The sequence below is a fragment of the Prosopis cineraria genome, unplaced genomic scaffold (assembly GCF_029017545.1).
Source record: "Prosopis cineraria cultivar Desert tree isolate PC_DT_omini unplaced genomic scaffold, ASM2901754v1 PC1, whole genome shotgun sequence".
Lineage (NCBI taxonomy): Eukaryota > Viridiplantae > Streptophyta > Magnoliopsida > Fabales > Fabaceae > Prosopis > Prosopis cineraria.
This window is the reverse complement of record NW_026555332.1, coordinates 11,290,665-11,305,932: the sequence shown is the minus strand read 5'-3', so window position 1 is coordinate 11,305,932 and position 15,268 is coordinate 11,290,665. Positions and strand designations below refer to the sequence as shown.

The window sequence follows — 15,268 nt, the reverse complement described above, 5'->3', positions numbered from 1 at the left end:
TGTTTGGTTTTATTCCCATTTTTTTAAAAAACTATTTTGTAAATTAATTTTAAAATTTGTTTTACAAAACAAAAAAAAAGAAAAAATGATTTACTATGTTAATTTAAAAATAATTTTAGAGTTGAAAAATTAACTAATGGTAGTCACCCGTGATTAAATAGTAGTGATATAAGATAGTGATTGATGATGGGTGAATGTAGTTTGTAATAGTCATATGTAGTGTGGTTTAAAAATAAAAAAAGCTCTAAGATAATTTTGTTTTTATTTTTAAAAATAAAAATGAGAATAATATTAAAATAATTTTAATAAAAACACTTACCTAAATAAGTTTGTTTTAATTTTTTTAACTTTTAAAAACAAAAAAACAGTTATTAATAACAAAAATCAAACAAGTGCTTAGTGTTTTATGGGAGAAAATGGTTTCACTACAATTACAGAAGGCAGAAAATGAAAACAATCAAAACATTTCTAAGTTTAGTAATTTAATCATTTGTGAATGTTACTCATTTTTTTTTTGGTAAAATTTGCGAAATTATTCTATCAAAGTCACAGGAAATAATGACACCTCCGCGAAGAAGTCATTGGCAGTAGCATCGGTTTGATTTGACACCAAAATGCATCAAACTAACTGAACAATATCAAAATTACGAACAGAATAAGATAATCAAATTGAATAAGGATCAAATTAAAATTTAATAATTTAATTCGATTAGTTAATTTTGCTTTGGACTTCATGTTGGATTGTTTGAACTTGGAATAATTTTGTTATTTTTTATACTAAAACAGACAAGGTTTATCTATAAAATTGAACTTATAAAGTGATAGTAGTTCATTTTAATAAGGGGTTAGGGTTTCAATTTATAAGATTATATATTTACTTTCATTTAAGTATAAAATTAAAAATAATAAAATAAAATAAAATAATTAATAAACTAGATATAATTTATAAGTTAATAAATATATATATATATATATATATATATTATAATTTAGTTGATTTAGTCTATTCAATCTTAAATATTACTAACATAATTAAATTGATCAACTGAAATATTTTTTTAAAAAAATTGAATAAAACTAAAAAATTAAATAAACTGAATCAAATAATAAAAATTAAATTCAATTTTTTATTTCAGTTCAGCTTTGCTCTTCCATAAATAGTGGTGTGTCATAACCAGAGATAGAAATCTGAAAAGAAGGGAGAAGGAGTTTTTTCAGAAAATAAAAAGAAGGGATTTAAAAAAAATTAGAATATATATATATATATATATATATGGGTCTTTATAGTTGCACTCAATATTTGAATTAGGTCTTTACACTTTATTTTATTTTAATTCAATCTTTATAATTTAATCAATTAAAATTTTTAAACCCTTAAAGATTAAAATCCTTAAATTTTTCCTTTAAAAAAACAAAAATAAGAACTTTTATATTGTTATTAAATGATTATATAATTTTTGAATTAATGACATAATTTTTTTGACTTAAAATTTATATAATTAGGCTTTCTTCTAAATATTTTTTATATATAAATTTTGAATTAAACAATATATCAAATCAAATTTTCTTTTTTTGATGTTCGCTAAAAGTATTAAATTAAAATAGAAAAATTAATCTTTTAATCTTTCAATTTTTAATTCACCTGTAACTCAGTCTCTTAATTATAACTCGTTGTGACTCAATTCCTCAATTTTTGATTCACTTATAATTCAGTCCTTTTTTTAATTTTTTTAAAAAAATTTCTTATTAAATAAGAGGAATAAAAAAAATGCTCATATATTATTCTGAAATACCCTCCTCTTGCTCATTGATGTGAGATATAATCTAACATAAAAAAAATTAACAAAAATTCTAGGACTAATTTAAAAGTGATTCAAAAATTGAGGGACTGAGTTACAGCAAATTATAGTTGAGGGATTGAATTATAAGTGAATTAAAAGTTGGAGGACTAAAAAATTAATTTTTTCAATTAAAATTTATGTAAACTCTAAGAGTATCTTTTGTGTGAAATTTAATAATTTATTATTAAGTCTAACTTTAAAGGATTAACATATATAATAGATCAAAATATAAAAGTTTGATTAAAACAAACTAATCTATAAGGTCCTAGCTTAAAATTGAGCAAAATTATTAGAACCTGTAGATTAATTTTCTCTAAAAATTATTCAAAAACATCTTGATACAAACATGTTAGATTATAAATTATGCTGAACAATATCTAGTTTATTCAGAATGATGCTGAACAATATCTTTCAGAATGGTTTCAAAAACTTTGAGGTCTTTTTGTATAATTAATTTTTAAAATTGGTTCTTCAGCATCATTCTGTCATAAACTTTTTTGTTACATTTGGGAGGCTGGAGTCTAACGGAAGTGGACATCAATTTGATTTTTTAAATGATAAAAATATAAATATAAAGTTTGATAAAAAAATATATGATAACTTTTTTTTTAAAAAAAACCAACTCAACAAACCTCTGTTGGTTAATAAAAATTTTAAATAACATAAAATTTAATATAATAAATAATAAAAGTATAAAATATAAAATTTGACAAATGGGACAAAACTTATATGAAATAGTTGAATATATATTAATGTTAAAAATCAATATGATTAAGTATTCAATTTACAATGCTAAAAACTTTATCCCTAATTATTATTGTTTAAATGATTATTATATGTTTAATGATTTAACAATATTTTTTCAAGAAAAGAATTGTAGATTAAAGGGATAGTATGATTAAATATCATCACACTTCTCAAATCCTTCTTCAAATTAATTTGGCCAAATCCATTTCCAACAATATTTTAAATGCACTTTCACAATGTATTTTTACCTGATAAATTTTGTTCAAATAACTTTTAATATTGGGAAAGTGTTCAAACGGATTTTGCAAAAGTTAAAAGCAGGTTAACCAAATATTTTTTTCAATTTTTTTTATAAGTTATTTTTATCAATCTCATTAATATTAATATAAAAAAAGTATAAAGAATAAAAACGTGTAGAATTTCAAATATATTCACATATAATAAATTTAAAAAGTAATGTCATTTTACTTTTTCTTCTACATGAAGGGTGAATCTAAAAAAATATCTTTTAAATATTATTTAAAAAATCATACCATAATTTATATAGGATTAAATAAATTTTTTAAAATGGAACGGGAGAGTACACTTTTAGTGTTTTGTTGGGAAAAATGGTTCCTTTACATATGCCATTTGATATCGCAAGGGGATAAAATGAAAGCATTTCTAATATTAGTAAGTTTTAATCATTTGAGAAATTATTCTATCAAAGTCAATTTACTTGGCTCAATTTCTGAATAATGGTGACATTTAGCTCCATGTCTTTTAATCATTTAATTATCCCCTGATTTCCTCGATTGTTCTTTTCTTTTCTTTTACAGGATGCAAGCAAGAAATATTAGATAAAACTAGGTTTGAGTTGTGCCTAGTAATATTTTCACCACTTTATTTTAGGATAAATAATATAAATTTTATATAAAATTAAAGAACTAAAAATATATAAAAAATAATTATTTGATCATTGCAATTTTGGTTCTATTATAATTTAGTACTTATCTTTTAACTTGTTATAATTCAATATTTAAAATTTTAACTTAATTATAATTCAGTCCTTAAATTTTAACTCTTATAATTTAATCCTTATAGTTTCAACCACTTAAATATTGGTTTCTATATTTTAAAAATAAAATTATAAAGATTAAAATTATGTTAGAATTTATTATTAATATTTTAGATTACTAAATCCTTTTAATCTTTATAAATATTAAAATATTTTTATAATTTTATTTTTTAAAATAAAGAGATTAATATTTAAATGGTTAAAATTGTAGGAACTGGATTGCAAAAGGCAAAGTTCGAGATGAGTTATAATCAAGTTAAAATTATAAGGATTGGATTATAATGAATTAAAGTTTAGAGATTGAATTATAAATAAGTTAAAAATATAAGGGACTAAATGATTAATTTTTTTAAAAAATATATTATAACTATTTTATATTCAAAAGCAGACATAGAGTTGTGGGGAAAAATGAAGTCGTGGGGAGAAAAAGTTTAGGACAAGAATATATAAAAAGAGAAAAGAGAATTACACATAAATCTTAAATAAGAAAATTAATCCAAAGTTCACTACTTGTTAATATACAAGTATTGAAATTTGAAATATAAATAAATGAAACAAAAGAGTTAATGATAAAAGTGTATATATGGTCCTTTACTTTTATATCATATTTTATTTTGATTCTTAATTTCATGCAATTTATTTTTAATCCTTTTATTTTAATACTATTAATTTCATTAACAAAAATGGTTAACATTGAATTTTTAAACATTGACATGTTAATTTTAATTTTTTTAGAATAATAGTCATTGATACAAAAAACATTATTTGAGACTAATGGTGTTGAGATTAGATAAATGAAAAAAAAATTTATAAAATTAAAATATTAAACAGAAATTTTATACTCCCTTTATTTTAAACTATAAAATATTTTTGAAAAAAATTTCATATACCACTAAATCTTATTAAATAAATTTAACAACTTTGTTTTTTAAAATAAAATATAAAATTTTAAAGAATAATTTTCATTTAATTTATTAAAAAAGGGACATTAATTAAATAGAATGGAAGAAATGGTAACATTGAAATAAGTTATTTAATTAATCTTCTAAAACTGTCTTTTATTTTGAAATACCTAAATTCCTTTAATTTTTTTTTTATATAATTTGGGATGAAAGAAGCATGACATTAGAGAATGAGATGTGCACTTTTGCATGATTAATTTATTGATGAGGACATTTTTGTGATCTCTCCGTGGAAAAGCCAGAGCAAGTGAAACCAGAGGCAGAGGTTCACATTTCACTGCAAGAAAACAGAGGAGGAGGAAGGATAACGTAACGTAAGAGAAGTGGAATTAGTTGGCCTCGTTTCCCGCGAGGGAAGCTCGGAGTCGGATCAATCAAATAACGCGCCTCTTTCCTCTTTCCTCTTTCCTCAACTCACACTCAGAACCACCACCCCCAAGTCTCTCTCTCTCTCTCTCTCTCTCTCTCTCTCTCTCTCTCGCGGATAGTTTGTGAAAGCGAAAAATGGAGGCGGCGATGGGATTGATGCGGAGAATTCCTCCAAAGCACACCGATACTGCCCTGTCTGCGCTTCTCAGCCTTCTTCCTCATCACTCCTCCGATCTCCTCTCCCAAGTTGATCAGCCACTCCAGGTATCTCCCTTCATCCTTGTAACTAGATGCATTGCTCTCTAATTCTTTGGTACTCTTAGATGTGAAACATTTCTGAGTGTTTTCAGTGTTTTTTATGTCTTTTTTGTTGCGTTGTTTTGGTTTAAGGGTTTAGCCAATTTTGATCCTTTTGTTTTGGAAAATGGGGATTATCATTCGAGGGTGCTTAATTCAGGATTTTTTTTTTGGTTGTTTAATTCAGAATACTTTTATCAACGGTTTACTCGTCATAATATGATTGATGCAATTACGCTTTATCTTCTTCTTGCTTTTTTTTTTTTAGGAAAAATAAGAAATTGGAGAACTGTTTTTCATTTAATAAATTTTGGATGACTACAGGTTTTGTGTGACGCAGACTGTGGGAAAGACTTCATTTTGTGTGAATATAACCGAGATGCTGATTCGTACAGGTAAATTATTTTTTTAGTTTTTACATTCCTCATGGTTATTGAATTGAAGTAATAATATTGCTTAAAGAAATACTGTTGATTGTTCCAGATCATGGCTTTTAACTTCTTTTGGATCTTTGGATTTTAGTCGACATGCACATTTCAAGTGTTTGTTTCTGTCAATTTAAGTCAATTGATTTTGTGAAGGAAACTACCATTGAATAGCATATGCATGATGTACATAAGTTAACACAGTTTGGATTTTTGAAGTATACATCTGACTAAACCACAAATTATGACTGCTCTAGCATTAGAGTTGCATGTTACATAATTCAAACAGGAGAAAAAGGAAAGAAAAGGGCAAAAAAAAAAAAGAGTCATGTCTATTCATATGTGAGCTGGATATGTAAAATCCACTGACTTATGTGACCTAACATCAGTGGATTCTGAATTAGCACTTGTCACTGTTTTGTTTATGATCCATGCTCTGATGGTGGTCTGCTTATCTTTGCCGTGGACTTAAACATTTCACTTGTGTTACTAATAACAGCCGTCACTTTTTCAAAATATGGTTTATAATTTGTTTTTGGCTGTTGCCATATTGTTTCTCTTTCTAAAATCTGTCTCTGGGGAATAATATCATCCAGTCACCCATTTGAAGGGCGACATCTTCTGCTTTCTGAGTGGATAAATATTAATATTTAATCTCTTTGTAGACTCTGCTTCTCTTTCCTTTTAGTGAATAATGTTTTCATGTATCTCGTTCTTATCTTAAAAAGAACTATCCTCAAATAGATTGATAGCATTATCATGTAATTTTCATCGACTGGTATTCAATAGTATCATAAAATTATTCTGTAAGCTGCTCGGCAAGACTGCAACTATAACTTCTAATATGCTGAATATTGTACTTTAGCTGCTGCTGGAATGGAAAGCTGATTTGATATTAGAAGTTTAAAACCTATAGTCTAGTATTTGTTCAGCCGTAAGTATCTGCCTATTTGGCATTCTAATGTTGAGCTAGATAGATCATTATCTCTTTCAACCCACAAGCAAACGCTCAGTCTCAGCCCCTTATAATAAACTCAAATTTACAGACCTTTTACCTTACCATTGCATGCCAGATCTTCCATGTCAATAATTTTAATCCATCATTATTGGGTGCTGTTTCTTTAAAATTTCTGATATCTTGTACAAGATATTTTTGTCTTTTACTGAAATTTCCATGAAATCATTGGCTAAGTTTGTTGCCTGAGCTTCCAAATGCTGTAACTAAATATTTCTTTCAAGTCTGTAAACTCAAAAATTTCACCAATGAAATCTTTATTCTTAAGCTTTGACTCCACATATTTTTTCACTGCTCTGTGTTTTGATCCAAGAATCCATGCTTAAGTTTTTTCCTCTACTATAATTTTCTTGGAGAATTTGGAAACATAAATTGCAAAAGTACTTGGTCTTGAAAGTTGAAATGGAGACCGGGACTTAGTTTATTAGCTCTAAATTCTAATGCTACAGAGTTCTTATAGAACAAATTTATAATTTACTCTCTGATGAATGTGTCCTATTTTCTTTTTTCTTTTTATTTTTATGAAGATGATGTTAACTTTACTGTTGTACCGTATCTGTGTGCAGATCACCTTGGTCAAATAAATACTATCCTCCATTGGAAGATGGGTCCCTCCCTTCATCAGAATTGAGAAATCTTGAAATTGAAGCAAACGAGATATTTGCTATATATTGTGACCAGTGAGGTCCTTTACTTACCACATCTTCTGAGTTTCTATGCTTTGTTAGATGCTTGTATTGTGAAGAAACTTAGTTATCTGTCTAGTTATGAGTTATTAATATCCCTATTTTTTGTTGAATGCCTGATGTAACACAAACTAACACACGCTTGTAGGAGATAGAAATGAATTTAGAAACAGAGAGGGAGAGGGGAGAGGGGAGAGGAAGAGAAGACAAACAGAAATGGAGGGAGAAAGGAAGACAGAATCAAGGAGGGGGAGCTATCAGAATATCGAGAGTAATAAAATGTATTCATATGATCAAGTCTGCCCGTTTCCATTTACATAAGGGGTATATATAACCTACTTGCAAAGAAGGAAACCTACAACTTGTTTTGCTATTTTCTAATATAATATAATTAAAACACTAAAGGCAATATAAACATAATTAGAACATGAGCAAATTCATATCTTTTTGGAGTAAATTTTCCTATCAATGCCACTTGATAGTGGGTGTGGGTTGATCATATTGTTTTTTTCTTGGTATCTATGTGTATATAGCTGTTTATGTATTATTATAGTTTGAAAGAATATGCGCCATTAATGGATAATGGCTTAGATATTATGAAGGTGGCACTTCATCAGTTTATATGTGGCAAGATGACAATGAAGGTTTTGCAGCCTGCTTTCTAATTAAGAAAGGTGAGCCTTTTCTGTCCAGAGTTAATTAACTGGACGCTTCTCATTGTTAGCTGATTTGCTGTTATTATTGTGATTAAAGATGGCTCAAAGACCGGGCAGGGTCGACGGGGCTATTTAGAGGAAGGAGCATGGGATGCTATACATGTTATAGAGGTAAACTCTCTTTGGATGGGTGGCTAGCCTTGATACAATTGCAAAGTTTAACCACTTTCAACTGATGGGAATGCATCTCTGCTTGGCTTTTGAATATTTGAACTTCTTTAGCAAGATGTTTTTCTTGGAATATCATGGAGCAAGGTTTTGATTCTAAGACCTTTTGCTAACTGCTCAATATGGTTTATTTGATGGCTTTCCCAATATTCTTTACAGTCATCTTAGATATGCCAAAACACTTCTTTTTCTTTATTTAATGTTTATATAGGTGGGACCTGAGGAAGAAGGAACAACAAATTATCGTTTAACCAGTACAGTGATGCTGACTCTGACTACTAATAATGAGTCATCTGGAACTTTTAGTTTGTCTGGATCACTTAGAAGACAGGTACTCTTTAGTAGGATTTACTCGTGGCGGCAATTTAGATCTTTTTGTTAACAATTACATCCTGAGTTCCATTTTTCTTCCTCTTTCTGAGCCACGTAAATGACAAAATCACCTTTTTATTGTTTAATAGTGTATTTGCTGAATGTAGATTGCATGCATCAGATTCAGCGTACAATACATATTAGCATGGTCATCCATGGAACGAGTGCTTAACTGCTGCTTTTAGCTGTAATGGATTTAGTTGGCTTTAGGAAGTATTGGCTCCCAATTTTGCTTAGTCAAGGTCAAGGAAAGGTCTAATAAATCTGGACAACTTTATTTTCATATGCTTTTCTTGGATTGACTTTACATCTCCTTATGACGCCCAAGTTCACTGTGTTTTAAATATCAATCAGCCCTTAGGAAAGAGCTGATTAATAGTTTTTGTGGAGAAGGAGCTTGTATTAGTTTCATTCATTGTGCTTTAGTAATGCCCTGAGTCAGCATAGTGAGCGCAGTAAGCTTATTATGTTTAAATCTTACTCTTGTAGGGGGGAAAATTTGACTGCTAAATGATAATTGTAATGAGATGTCAACATATAGATAGAAAAGGTAACAATTCCAAAAACTGCAGATAACTTGGATAGACGTGTCCTCTGGCTTTGGCTGAAACGAAGATCCACTCTTAAGGCTGCTTCCCCCACTTCAGTTTGATAAATTTAGGATTCTACTCCGTAGGTCATAACTTTCCCTAAATACCATCTCTTGACACCAGAGCCAACCCAATTTTATTTGATCAATGTTGTTCATTAAAGATGATTAGTGAAGCAGGGAGTGAAAAGGAGTAAAAGAAAGGAATAAAGCTGACTATAGGTGAATAAATAATGTTTATGTCTTCTCACCAACACATTGTTCACTAATCGTAATAAGAGAAATTTGTACCTCAACTTTTTTAATGAACAGTTAAGAAAAAAAACTCTGCATGACATTATTTTTTGGTATTGTTGATTTCTTTTCATAATGTTATCCTCTGTAGCAACTTTAGCTTGTATAGCCTCTACGATGTCTTGACATAATCCACATAAAATTGCCATCCTTGTCCATGTCTGAAGAATACCCATCAATTGACTCAAAAATTTAATCTTTGAGGGTGGGACGGCTAACAGCTTCTTGATGAAGATTGACAGGATTTTTTTTAACAAATTCTATATAAAATTTAAATGCTCATGCATCAATCCTTGACAGACTTTGTCAATATCATTTTAGTAGTTCAGTCACTATGAATATTTTCTTGAACTTCGTTCCGTCTATTGGGAAATAAAAGTTCATATTCATGCGTACTTGTGGAGCCATAATTCTAGTTTTGGTTGAACATTCTCTAGGCTCAGTATGGATGGAGGGAAAAATGGAAAGAAAATTGGGAGGAGAGAAAGCTAAGAGGAGAAATTTTCAACAGTAGTAATTTTTTTTTTTTTTTTAATGATTTTTAGGAGTTTTCCTTCCTCCCAATTTTTTGCCCCATCCAAATGAAAGGTAAATGATAAAAATAATTCAAAGATCAAGCTCATACAGATCTGGGCTTGACCCAATGCACAGGAGACTATACAGATCTGTAATTGCATTTCAAGTTACCCAAATTACTAAGTTACTGATTTTAATTTTGAAATAATTACATTTAGATAGTTACATAAAATAAATAATCGATAAATCTTTCCATACCCCATTAGTCAAATATTGAATTGCTAGTGCTTAATGTGAAAAGCAAATTTTTTAGTGGCTGACCTGTCCATGAAGTAGCATGAAATTAGTCTAAGCCTGAGGTGGAATGTACATGTATTGATATGGCGATCTGCATACTAATGCCATCAATATTTTGTATATATGATATACTTTTTATATATTGGCATGTAAGTTTTCATCCTAAAATCAGAGTTCTCTCACATTATAGATGAGTATGAGACTGTCAGTTGCTGAGGGACATATTTGTAACATGGGAAGAATGATTGAAGAAATGGAGAGTAAGCTAAGGAACTCACTAGACCAGGTATTCTTGTTATTATATGGTCTCATCTGCACATACAGTGTATCAACTATCAATTTGTTTTATTTTTTTCTTTCCCTTGCTTTGAGGGTGGAACTGCAGATTGGTTTGTCTACGTAGTAGTTTTAGGCCTATGGCTCTAATTAGAAAACTGTATGATGGGATATATGATTAATTAGATTTAGGATTTTTGTTTTATCAAAACAACATCTTAGATTTGGATTAAGATTTGATTTGAATAAATATGATTTTTAAATTACTTTGTTATCTTTTCAATTATTCTAGAATATTTGCATTTAATTATTAAGACTTATCATTTTTAATGCTTTGATTGGTTAGTTAAGGCCTATAAATAATATTTTAATGCCATTTGATGAATTGAATAAGATTGAATATTGAGTTTCCTTCTCCCAGAGTTTCTTTCTTCTCACTTGAACCCTTTCTATTTGCTCTCTTTCTCTTCTCCCTTTCCCTCCCCATTCTACATCACTGTATTTTGTTGTTTTTAATTTTATTATCAGTTCATTAATTAATGCATATTTACAGGTATACTTCGGCAAGACTAGAGAAATGGTCTGCACTCTGCGACCTCCATCTGAAGTGGCACAAATGAGAATGCCTGAGAGCTGATTGGACTTTACACCGTGTTGCTGATAGACTTATACATTTGTCTGTCCTTTGGTATGCTTAACTAGCTTGCTGATTATGTGTTGCATTTGGCATTGATAGTCTCACATGGATAGAAACAGGGAATTATTGGAGAGGAATTGATTGTAAAGTACCGTGTTTCGTAGACAAGATTATATTGTTCCTTGTATTGATACACTAAGTGGAACTCTCAAATTCATCAGATGACATGAAATTGTTGAAGCTCTTCTATTATTGTCTCTTAATTTGTGAACTGAATGCAGTTCTTTTAAACATTGAAATATTTCAGAGAAATTAGTTGCCTGAGTAAATTAGCACGCTCATTTATTTCAGATACACTTCATAATTGTTATTTCAGATACACTTTAAAAATCATAATTGTTATTAAAGTTATTAATATATGAATCATAATTCTTTGAGGTGAAAACTCGGTAATAAATGAGGTGAAATTGTTCTTTGAGGTGAAATTATGAACAACTGTGATATCAATACTTAAATTGAAATTGTTGATCACTAAGATGAAATTTGTTAAAATAAGAAATGTACTTGTTATTGCATAACTAAAATTAACAATTTTATCTTCATTTTTAATAACTCTAATTAGATTTTAACAACTACATTTTCTATTATTTTGTTGAGGGTCTAAATTAAAATTGTGAGAAAAATTATGACAATACATTCTTAAGAACTTTTAAAGTAATTTTCTCATTTCCTGATACTCTTTTCTCATTTTGTTTATTTCGATAAAATTTATTTGTCATTCTCTCGTGTTAATTTGAACTTTAATTAGTCAATAGACTTTTATCTTGATAGATTCAATTTGAATTTTTATTTTAAATTTTAATTAGGCCCATTAAGTTATTGGGGATCTTTAAAATTTGAAAATACAAGTGAGAGCTACTTTTACCGTTTAAAAGCAAGTTTGGCAAATGAATTTTTTGACAAAATGTAAACCGACCACACATTAAAAAACTCAGGAGTTGGAGGCAGGCTAATTGGCATTAATAATAATAAAAAAAATGGTGAGTTTATTTGCGATCTCTGGTTTCTTCAGCGAGTATGTGAACTTATCCAAGGTACTCCCTTTGTGGCGTTAAAAAAGAAAAAATTGCAAGTCTCACGAAGAACATACTACCTCTTATCTCTGTCATATCTAGAAAGATTCTGTAATCCTTGATACAAGACTCATGGAAGATTATTTATTGTAATTTTCCAATTTTACCCCATAAATTTTATGACTCATTATATACTAAATATCTCTTTTCTTATTTTTAATAAGGATAAAATTAAAAAAATAATTTTAAGATATATTTAATGAGTTAATTATCATTTCTTAGTTCAAATGAAGTAGTTAGAAGTATTTTACTATAGAGACCCCAAAGAATGCTCAAATTGCACTAACAAATTTTGGTTGCATTTTCTAAAGAAATAAAAAAGCATATTTCATTTATCCCAAAAAAAAAAAAAAAACCGTGCTGGCTATCCATTCCAGCTATCACTTGCAATTATGTCTAACCCATGCAAAGTGTGCCTTTATTCCCTTCACCATTGGCCCTTCTTGTGGTTCTACTTGATTACTGCTATTCTTCATCTTTCTTTTTGTCTTAACCTCTCTTGTAAGTGCTCCATTTCTATTTATTTCCATCTTCAGTCTTAATCTTCTCTTTGTAAGTGCTCCATTTCTATTTATTTCCATCTTCAGAGTCTTAATCTTCTCATCCTCATCCAATTTATGTGCTTTTCTTCCTACTCTTTCCTGCCTTTTCTTCTTGGTATCCTGCAACTTTTGGATCCTGCTTCTTCTTCCTAACAAATTATGCTATTGCCATCATCATTGATGCTCACAGCTTCTCTCCATCCATACCCTCTCACAAGCTTCGAAGAAGTCTTTTACAGTTTATAAGGAAAAGTAAGGTGTTTCTGCATCATCAGTTTTCAACATGCTGAAGAAGATCGAGAGCTCCTCATCTCCAATGGACCTAGGTCCATTTTCAACTCCCTGCTTTTTGTTCATCGCCTAACCTGATCATTTGAGAACTCAGGGTCATTAGTTTCCCCATTTGGATGCTACTCTGGAGGCTTCTTCTTAAGTACCACAGGTGCAGATGGCATGCTATTGGGAGACCTAGTTGGAAATACTGCACAAAGAGAAGCCTCAGTCATCTACTCAAAGCTCTTTCAACTTTCCATGGGTTCGGACTTTATATTGACCCAAGGCTGCCTCTTCCTCAACGTGCTAGGATCCATCTGAGTGATGGATCTATTGTATGGATTGAGATAATCTATGAACGCGTTTTTCATCAGTGTCACTTCTGTAGAATCAATGGGCACAACTTGTCAGAGTTTAGTGTCCTAGAACTGTTAATGAAGCTTTCATGGTTTCAACATTGTTCACGATCACATTGAAAGGCGGTTTGGCTACATGATGCATGGTAGCTTTGAGCCTAGTCCATCTGATCATCGTTGGTTCCACTGGGTCCGCAGCCATCGCACCAGAGGTACCATAAGGATATCCTTTTTGTATTTTAACTCTTCCTATGAAGTTTTTTAGACCAAGACAAAGCACATTGTTCTGCTGGAAAAACCACAACTTGCCTTGGTGTTTTATTACACAAATTCCTCCTCAAACTCTGACAATTCTGGCATTGGGTTAACATTGGTATAAATCTTGATCCACTTGGCCAAAATTATCAATTCTATATACTTACAGAATTGAACATTTCAGCAGTCAAGCTTAATTCAAGCTGAGCTTATTCAAATTGACCTTAAAATATCATACCCTCTTGAAAAAACCTATATAACTAAATTCGACCATAACTTTTTTTCAATATGATTCGGGCTAGCCCGTTGGACTTAACTTGAATTACTGACTCTAACCCGAACATCATAATACCCCTCCAAGCCCAACTAAACCACTAAAGACTCTTGATGTTCGAAACCCCACAGGAACCTACTCTTTCCGCCTTCTTTGGGTCCAAGAGATCTTCTTTATGATGAAACCAACTCAGATGCTCATGATCTTGACCAGCATTTACTTTCTGCTGTCGTCTTAGGAATAATGCCCAAAAAGCGATCCCCTATACTTCCTGAAAGGAGTTGAGCATAATATGGATAACTTTGACAAGGAAGTGGATAACCTTATTCGTGCTAGCATCAAAACCCTGGGGAAGCGCTCTGCTAATGCATCCACTTAACATTCTGTTCCACTGCTTGATTCTATCTCAGCCCTCCCTAAGTTCCAGCGGATACCTAGCCCATCTAAACCACCACTACCAAGCCTGCTTGTTAGTACATGGATCAAGATCTGTGAAAGCCACAATTAGCCTATGGATGGCTTCTACCTCTTCTACACCCCCTCAGCCACCTCTCCCAAAGCTCAATGGCTTATTTATTTGTCTGTTGTGAGCCCTCTCCCTAGCCCTTGTTATCCTCCATCTCCTTCCCTAACTGAACCCACACCTCTTATTACCTCTATCCCTGCACTTATGCCACCTCCGCCAATTCCATCTAACATTTCCCAACCGTACACCTTTGCACTCAACCTCAATCTTCCCCATTACCAATCACTAATGCCCCAAAAATTCCACTTCGAGCTCGAAAAAGATAACTTGGAGTAGTCTAGATGGTTGATTTCCAAAAGAAAAAGCTTAAAATAAGAAAGCTTCCCAAGAAGCCATGAAAGATCATAGGCTGGTAACTGTCATGCTACTTAAAATCATGGCAGCTTAAAGATTGCAGCAACTGGTTTAATGGTTCTGTGCAAATTTTATCTACCTCTCTAAAACTAAATGATGGTGAAATCAGTGGAGATATTTCACATAGAATTCAAGCTGGGTGGTTTAATTGGAGAAAAGCTAAAGGAGTTATTTGCGACCGTAAGGTGTCTAATAAACTTAAAGGAAAGTTTTATCGCACTGCTATCAGACCGGCAATGTTATATAGTAGTGAATGCTGGGCTCTAACGGGACAGCAAGAGCATAAAGTTG

The 15,268-nt window shown here is 30.5% G+C and overlaps 1 protein-coding gene across 1 annotated transcript; it reads left to right on the top strand.

Moving 5' to 3' along the window:
* Nucleotides 1–4,849: 4,849 nt before the first annotated feature.
* On the top strand, nucleotides 4,850–11,511 carry LOC129314381 (probable F-actin-capping protein subunit beta). Its single transcript, XM_054957820.1, has 8 exons — nucleotides 4,850–5,240; nucleotides 5,598–5,668; nucleotides 7,280–7,393; nucleotides 7,991–8,073; nucleotides 8,153–8,226; nucleotides 8,495–8,614; nucleotides 10,542–10,637; nucleotides 11,181–11,511. Exons 1-8 carry the CDS (start codon nucleotides 5,112–5,114, stop codon nucleotides 11,262–11,264), a joined length of 771 nt encoding a protein of 256 aa, XP_054813795.1. The 5' UTR covers nucleotides 4,850–5,111; the 3' UTR covers nucleotides 11,265–11,511.
* Nucleotides 11,512–15,268: the final 3,757 nt, after the last annotated feature.